Here is an 8139-nt window from a genome sequence, read left to right as displayed (position 1 = left end):
TTTCCCAAGTAGCAAGTAGCAGAAGAGAAAAGTGAAGGATATTGGCAATCTGTGAGGGTCCTGTAGGGAGGTTAATATTATCCTGATCTAATAGTAATAATTCTTAATGAGAATCATGATAGTAATCCATACAGTGGCATATTATTCAGTACTTCCTTTATAAAAGAGAATGTAGTATTAGGAAATACTGAAAATATTATGCTAATTGAAAGAAGCCAGTCACAAAAGGGCACATATTATACAATTTTCCATCTATACTAAGTGTCTAGATAGGTACATTTATAGACAAAAGGTTGAGTAGTGCTTGCTTAGGGCTCGGGTAGGGTAGGAGACAGGTAGGGAGGGAATGAGGATTGACTACTTAAGGTTATGGGATTCTTTTAGGGGGGACAAAAATGTTCTAAAATTAGATAATGGTGATGGTTACACAATGCTCTAAATATGCTAAAGACCAATGAATTGTACACTTTAAATGGGTGAATTGTATGGTATATGAACTATATCTCAATAAAGCTGCTTTAAAAAAAAGGATAGTTTGAAATATTTAACTTGGAAAAGGCATCATGCCCATACAGAGTTCAATAATTTATTTCAAAACTCAATAATCTTCTAAGAAACAAATAATGCAGATATAAATTGCCATAGAGCTTAAAGAAAATGTTCCAATTCATCTCAAATATGATATAAAATATTTTTTAAATATTACAAACATGATTTAAAAATATATCAAAATGTACAAGGCTTATGTAAGATATTATCATTGGGGAAAACTAGGTAAAGGATACATGGGAATTCCATTATTTTTGCAACTACTTGTAAGCCTAAAGTCATTTCAAAATAAAAAGTATTTTTAAAATCTAACAAAGACTTTAAGATAACAGACAAACTCAGTTTAAAAGTTATCTTCATGTTTTTTGTATCCCACAAATTTGGGATGTAATTTTTCATTATGGCTTAGTTCACAGTATTTCATTTCCATCATGGTTTATTCTTTGAGCCATAGTTATTTGGAAGACTTTTTGTTTAATTTCCAGGTGTGTGTTTGTATTTTATTTTATATGGTGGTCAGAGAATATAGTATATATTATGCAATTCTTTGAAATTTGAATTACATTAGTTGAGACCAATTTTTATAAATGTTCTAAGTATGCTTAAAAAGAATGAGTATTTTTAAAGTTTTGTGTGCATGGTTTTATATATATATTCATTAAATTAAGCTTGTTAATTGTGTTATATTAAAAAAGGCCATTGCAGCAGTCCAGCAGGTTGGGAGCAGGTAAAATGGACACAGACGGGCGGAATACAGATTTATTTGGGAGACAAAACGGCCATTTCGTGGCATTGTAGTAGGGGGAAAGGTGGAGGAGAGAACCATCAAGGATGACCTCCTTGGTTGCTGGCCTACACAATTCGACAGATGGCGGAGGTATGTAATTGAGGTAGGGAATCCTAGGAGAGAATAGGACATCTGTATTTCCCGTAAGAATGTTTCTTTACTTCCCACGGGAGATAGGAGGAAGGTGGCAGTAGAGGGACTTGGTGCTGGGACTCAGCAGTTTCCCGCCCTTCCCTCAGCTCTGTTTTTATGTTATAACACTTAACAAATTCACTTTACAAGGTGTAGCACCCACTGGACTAGGAGCTCAGAGCTCAGCGGCTGTTTTCTCTGGGAATCTCAGGGACTTTGCCCAGGAATTGGCTCCGCCCCCGCCCCGTCTCGCCGGTCTCCCCTGAACACGCCCCCAAGGATTTCGGCCCGCCCACTCCGCACCCACTCAGCCCGGAAGGGTTCAGCTCCGCCCCTACCTCAACCATTGCCCTGTTGCCCAGTAGGGATTAGAGTGATTGACGAGAGTATTCTTCAATCACAGTGCCAAATGACCACATAATTACCAATTAGGCGGTGGCAAAGGCGGGTGCTGAAAGCCTAAGGAAGGGGAGGACGATGACCAGGAAGTGAGTGCGCAGTCTAAGGATGAGTCAAACCCGGGTGGTGGTGTAAAGGTGACGGGGCATCTGGATTCCCTAATTTCCTCCTGCCTCCGCTTCGCCAGGATCTCCAGTTGCCCTTTTTAACGGAGAAGGGGTATGTCTACATATGTAAGCATTTGAGGGTCTTTGCCTAGCTGTCTTCCTCGTGTCGGCTCGAGGCAGGTTTTTTTCTCTTAGTCTGTGGTGAGGGTCCTGTCTCCCGCCCCTCTCCCCGGAGGGCGTGGAGTTGTTGTTGAAGATCCTTCTTTAAGCCTGTGGGTGGTTGAAGTCTTAGACACAGGCCCGGAAAGGGAGGTGAGTGATGAGGGTAGGGAGATTCGTGGACTCTGCTCTTCTCCTGAGGACTTAGAGACCTTCAGCTGCGACCGCAGTGGTGGGATGTGGAGCGGCCCTGAAAGCTAGATTCCTGTGCTTGGGGAACTAGGAAGAGGGTGAAGGAACGGGTGAAAAACATTTCTTATGTGGAGATCGTGGTAGTTCTCTGCAGTTATACTGTGGGGCGGAGGCATTGGGGTTAGCCTCCGTCTCCGTCTCTAAATACTCTTCTCACCTCAGGGCTGTCAGCTTTGTGCCTTCTTTTCTTTCTCCTCAGGCTGGAGGAAACACCTGAGCATGTGGAATCCCAATGCCGGTAGGGGTTTAAGGGATTTCTTTAACCACTCCAACCCCTTTTCAGATGGGCCCCAGACAGGAAGTTTATGGGGTTTCCTCCTCTCTCCTCACCCGCAAAGGCAAAATCGTTAGGCAAGAGTTGACCAATGCTCTTGTCTTTCCTTAGCTTTCACTGTCTCCCTCTCTTCTCAGCCATGCCAGGGACATAATTTTTTTACTCTCCTGGGCAGGTTTGTACTCTCCACTCTCCTTCACTTTTCCATTTCCCTTTAAGTGTTGAGTGAGGAAACCGAATCCTCTTCCTTTTGTTGTTGTTTGTTGTCAGAGGCTCTGGGCAATTCTAATCTTAATTTATTCATTGCTTCTTCCACCAGGACAGCCAGGCTCAAATCCATGTCCTCCTAATGTCGGGTACCCTGGAGGTTCCAACCCTGCCTATCCACCGCCTGTCAATCCTGCCTTTCCTCCAGGCCCCTTTCCCACTCCCCCAGGAGCTCCCCAGGGGAATCCAGCTTTTCCTCCAGGCGGGACCCCTCATTTTGTGCCACAACCGGGGTATCCAGGATATCAGCCCCCAGGTCCCTACCCCCCTCCATACCCTCCACCTGCCCCTGGCATGCCTCCGGTGACTCCATTGGCTCCTGGCATAGTAGGACCAGGAATGGTGATGGACAAGAAGATGCAGAAGAAAATGAAGAAAGCTCATAAAAAGATGCACAAACACCACAAGCATGGCAAGGTCAGTGCCTTTTGGAGCCTGGCTGGGAAGGGATGCCACTCTGAGGGACTAGGCAGGCTGGGGTGGGTAAGGGGGATAAGCAGTCTTACGACATGGGGCAGCAATTGTGTTGCTCTGGTAAATGGTTTTTCTTCTTTGTAAAGGATTCCCACTGGAAAAAATCTGATAGTCTTGAAATGTTTGTCTAATTGAGACTTCTATCTGGGAGGGGCTAGGCTGAGCCTTAGAATGGATATCAGAATAAAAAACCCTTCTAGTCTGCCTTTCTCTCTCCCAGAACTTTTGCCCCCACCCCTACCCCCAGGTGCATGTTTTAACAAGTTGGACACGTCTGCTGAGGTGGCTCAAAATGTCAACTAATAGGGTTGGTCTTTTGACAAAGCAAAGTCTTATGTAATAATTAACTGATAATAATCTGGCCCAAGTTCCTTGAGCTCCTTTCTCTCCTTCAGTGTTCTCAGGGTGTAGAGTTAATTACACGGGTGTTTTGTCCTACCACCCATCAGGGAAACTGAGAACAAGAGCAGTCAGTTACTCTCAGCCTCAAACAAACCCTAAGCTTCATGCTCAGCCCCAAGGCTAAGTATCTTCATTCTAGAGGAGTGTTAATTAGCAAGGGTTAAAGGAGCTCTCAGGACAACTCTGGAAGGACCGTACCAACCTGGAGCTTGAAGAGGCCCTAATTTACATTTTACTGCATAGTATTTATTTGCCTATGGCTTTGAGTGCTAATTCTTGGATCTGGATCTTTGGTAGAAGGCTGAGAAGAAAAGGTGAGATTGAGTGGGTTAGGAATTACCCGGGAGAGACTGCAAAATGTTTTTAATGACAGTTGTCAATGGGAGAATGCATGTAAAGAGCCTTGAGTAGGATTCTCCTAGTCTTCCTTCCCACCTTGCTCACTTTCTCCCAATTTGGGCTTAGGAAAAAGAAGAGATAGATGCACACAGAGTTGCTGTTTCTACTCACTTTTCTTAGATTCATAATCACTAGGAGCTTCCCATGTAGCTAATCAATAAGCTTTTATAAGGTGGTCACTGTTTCCTATCACTAGACTATGCCTGTGCCTGTAATTAATTCCTTGCCTAGGAGTTGGCTCAGGTAAAGAAGGTTGGAAACTTGCTCCAAATGCAGTATGTGCGATGGTTTCAGATGGTTTCATCCATTCCTGTATGCTTATTGCTGAAAGAACTCCTTGCTTTTGCTGTTTAAGGGACAGTCTGGCTCAAGACTCTTGACCTTCTTAGGAAGCAAGGGGTACTTGGGTGGAGGGATAGAGCACCAGAGAATGTCCCATGGAGTGATCAAAGGTTGTTTGGATCTGATGCTCTCTACTTTCCCCTTTCCCCTTGCAGCATTCCTCCTCCTCCTCCTCTTCCAGCAGTGACTCTGACTGAATACAGGGCCTGGAACCCTTGCCTCAAGTCTCTCCAGTTCTGCTCTCCCATCAAGCTTCAGAGGCCATCTTGTACTGGGGGAAATTAGCCCCGGTGTCCCCTTTCCTTCTCCGCCATCTGAGCCTCACTCTACTGTTCAGCCATAACTGGCTAGGGAAAATGGGAAAAGAATTGCATTGGCTAGCAAAGGCCGTCTTCTCACCGCTTCGATAGAACTTTTAGCTAATGAATTTACAGGAGAACTATTTTTTGAAGATGGTGAGGGCTTTGAGCTAAAAGCTGAAGACAAGTCTAAGATCTGCAAAATGTGATTTTTTACTTTCTTTTGTAATACTTTTGTTATAATTATGGTAGAAAAAATCAACCTGCACCTTTTTGTGATGGTGTGCATTGGTGATTTAGTAGCAAGTACATTTCCCCACAGGCCTTTATTAATTGCACTAACTGCAAGGCTGTTGTACCATCCAAGTGGAGTCCATTTGGTGTATGAGCTCTTGACGGCCATATTGGAACCTAATCTCTACTCTTTAGCTCATGCGCTATCTCAGGTCCTCCTCCTCTCACTCTCCAACTCTCAGTCCAAATAAAACTGTTTTTCTTGTCTCTGTTCACCTGTGCCATTACCTTGGTTAGCCCCAGCACATTCTACTACTTTTGCTTCTCTTTCACAGACCCTTTCAAGTAGATCAGTTTTATAGTTTTTAAAGGACCCACAGCATCAGCAAGAAAGATACCATACTGTTCCTATGTTATTTTAGTGAGAGGAACCTTCAGAATTGGTTCAGGTGTAGCTGAATAAATACTGTTTTCCCTCAATTAATGGATATAAGTCTTTAACGTAAGTTTTTATATTTGCTACAGAGGTTCTCTATCCTGGCTGCCCATCAGTTACCAGAGAGTAACTTAGGGTTTTGCCCCAAATCTATTGGATAAGACTCTTTGAAGATGGGGTCCTCCAAATCAGTATTTTTAAGAAACTGTGTGGGTGATGCTGATGCATAGCTAGAATTAAGGGCCATATATCATGCATGGTACTACACATCAGGGTCTCAAAGATCTGTTGAGGAGAGGAAAAAACATCTAAGAGAACTAATTAATAAAGATAGATGCTATGAAATGCCAGGGATGGAAATCTAGATATAACTGGGAAGGGAAAGAGGAGTCAAAGATGATGTCACAGGAAAAGTGACATTTCAGCTGCCTTTTGGACCTTGAGTGTGAAAAGTATGAGTATAAAAAATGAACAAATGGATTTCCCAAGTGAATGGTAGAGAGGAGCTGAGAGAGGCATGTGGGTGGAGTCATAAAGCCTCATAGCACGGTTGGGATTCAAAGGTGTCGGTCCCAGTGGGGCTAGATTGATTTCCTGGAAAGTTGCTTATTGAGGAAGTACTATGTTCTGGGTGCTGAAGCTACAAAGATATAAGTAGACAGTCCTTGCCCTTCATGTTGGAGCAGACAAATATGTGAGTAGGTTATAATACAGATAAAAGGACTGTAATAGAGACTTGGATCAAGCAGTGGGAGAGCAAAGGAAGGTGTAACAGTGCCCCTGGGAAATGCACTAGGTCATGTCCCAGGTGGTAAATAATACCAGCTAACAGCATTGTGTGCCAGGCACCGAGTGCTTTACAGTTACAACTGGTGGGATCTTCACAGCAACTCTGTGAGGTAGGTAGTGTTATTCCCCTTTTGTAGATAAAGAAAACTGAAGTATTCAGAGGTTCAATAACTTGCCCAATATTGCATAGTAAGTGGTTCAGTCAAGATTCAAACTTAGGTGGACTGGCTCCTGAGTCTGTGCACGTTACCCAAAGGATTTGGGCAGAAGGAACTGTTTCACAGAGGTTCAGGTTTGTAAACAGGTGGCTGAAAGTTCAGGAGTTCTGGAGCCTGAGTTACCATGCAGGAGCCCAAAGCAGAAAATGAAGTTCAAGTGGGGGAGATGGGGCGAATGGAGGGAGGAGACTGGAGAGATGTTCCTGAATTGGAACCCACAGACCTTGGGGATGAAGTATGGGGCTTGCAGAACAGGAAGGAGTGTTTTCAGTTGGTGCTATCCCATCTATGACTTGTCCTGGCACATATTACACGAAATGAAATGCTTTACGTCTTCCTGTATTTTAGAGCTTGCATCTAATTTTATTAGGAAATCTAAGGCCAAAGCGTGCTTTTCCAGTGCCCTGGATTTGGGAACCATTATAATGCTTCATTCCAGTCACACTGTTTTCATTTATTCATTAGCTCTTCTTTTTGAGGAGGGGAAGAGAGATGTGGGCACAGGGAGTGGCAGGAAGGGAAACAGATGTGGACAAACCAGAAATAAGGAGAGACAATGAGAAGTGGCTAGAGGGGGAAACAAAGAAACCAGAAAACTCAGGAGAAAATTCTTCTCCCTCCTAACTGTGAAAGCACATCTCCCCTTCCCAGCATTTCTAAGCCATATGCAGAGCACCCTGCTGTTGTTGTTTTGTTTTTGTTGTTTCTCAAGTTTATTTTTTAAAAGCTAACAGTAATACATGTGCTTGGGGAAAAAACTAATAGAATGTTCAGAGTAAAGGTCCTGGCTTCCTCCCCAAAGCCAACCACAACTATCAGATTCTTTTGTAAATTTCCAGAGCCATTCTGCACATAGTCAAGTCCCCCTCTTTTGAGTTTATACCTCATATTGTTCTTATTGCCCCTGACTCCACTTCATATCAAATAGGAGCATACATAGCAGAGTCTCTTTTTTGGACTTAACATTTGCTCATTTAATCATCTGTCTTGCAGTTGATTCCATAGCAGTGTGTATGTACTGGTAACACTGTTTTGAAGTTGTGTAATTTATTCAACCAGTCTTTTAATCCTGAAATTTTAGATTGCTTCCAGTCTTGCTATATATTTAACTGTTACAGTGAGCTTTTTTTGTGTGTGGTTTACCTTTTTTATTTTTATTTTATCTTTTTATATTTATATATTTTTATTATGGTAATATACAATTACATGAGCAACACTGTGGTTACTAGATTCCCCCCATTATCAAGTCCCCAGCACATACCCCATTACAGTCACTTTAATCAGCACAGTAAGATGCTATAGAGTCACTATTTGTCTTCTCTGTGCTATAAACAGTGAACATTTGATTCATGTATCATATCCAGAGATTGAAAAATTGGTTGCCCATGGCTATGTCTGGCTATGAGATTTTTTTTTTGAGGGACCACTCTGTGCTAAATATCAGACATTTTCAATAAATATTCAGATTTTAACCTGGAATTTATAGCCAGCGGGCATTCCTGAAGGTAGAAATTCTGGCCATGAGCAGTGGTCATTCCTTATAGATAGGTCCTGTACTCTCCAGGTTTCTCATTGTATTTTCAACTTCTTGTTGCCTTTCTTTAGGCTGGATTCTCCCAA

General features: G+C 42.7%; 1 protein-coding gene across 3 annotated transcripts; it reads left to right on the top strand.

Moving 5' to 3' along the window:
* The first annotated feature begins 1940 nt into the window (after positions 1-1940).
* PRR13 (proline rich 13) lies at positions 1941-5349 on the top strand. 3 transcript variants are annotated; one of them, XM_037007220.2, is made up of 5 exons: positions 1941-2086; positions 2585-2623; positions 2979-3074; positions 3129-3343; positions 4699-5349. In XM_037007220.2, exons 2-5 carry the CDS (start codon positions 2605-2607, stop codon positions 4738-4740), a joined length of 372 nt encoding a protein of 123 aa, XP_036863115.1. In that variant the 5' UTR covers positions 1941-2086; positions 2585-2604; the 3' UTR covers positions 4741-5349. The 3 variants fall into 3 exon arrangements, with proteins under 3 accessions (XP_036863115.1, XP_017512050.1, XP_017512051.1); XM_017656561.3 differs by having other exon boundaries at positions 1942-2086; positions 2979-3343; XM_017656562.3 differs by having other exon boundaries at positions 1956-2100; positions 2979-3343.
* The last annotated feature ends 2790 nt before the right edge of the window (positions 5350-8139 follow it).

This window comes from Manis javanica, chromosome 10, assembly GCF_040802235.1.
Source record: "Manis javanica isolate MJ-LG chromosome 10, MJ_LKY, whole genome shotgun sequence".
NCBI lineage: Eukaryota > Metazoa > Chordata > Mammalia > Pholidota > Manidae > Manis > Manis javanica.
Note: the sequence above shows the minus strand (reverse complement) of the source record. Positions and strands in the feature narration are given on the sequence as shown.

Coding starts and splice junctions, on each gene's coding strand:
- PRR13 (XM_017656561.3), top strand. Junction 3,344..4,698: donor AACACCACAAGCATGGCAAG/GTCAGTGCCTTT, acceptor TTCCCCTTGCAG/CATTCCTCCTCCTCCTCCTC.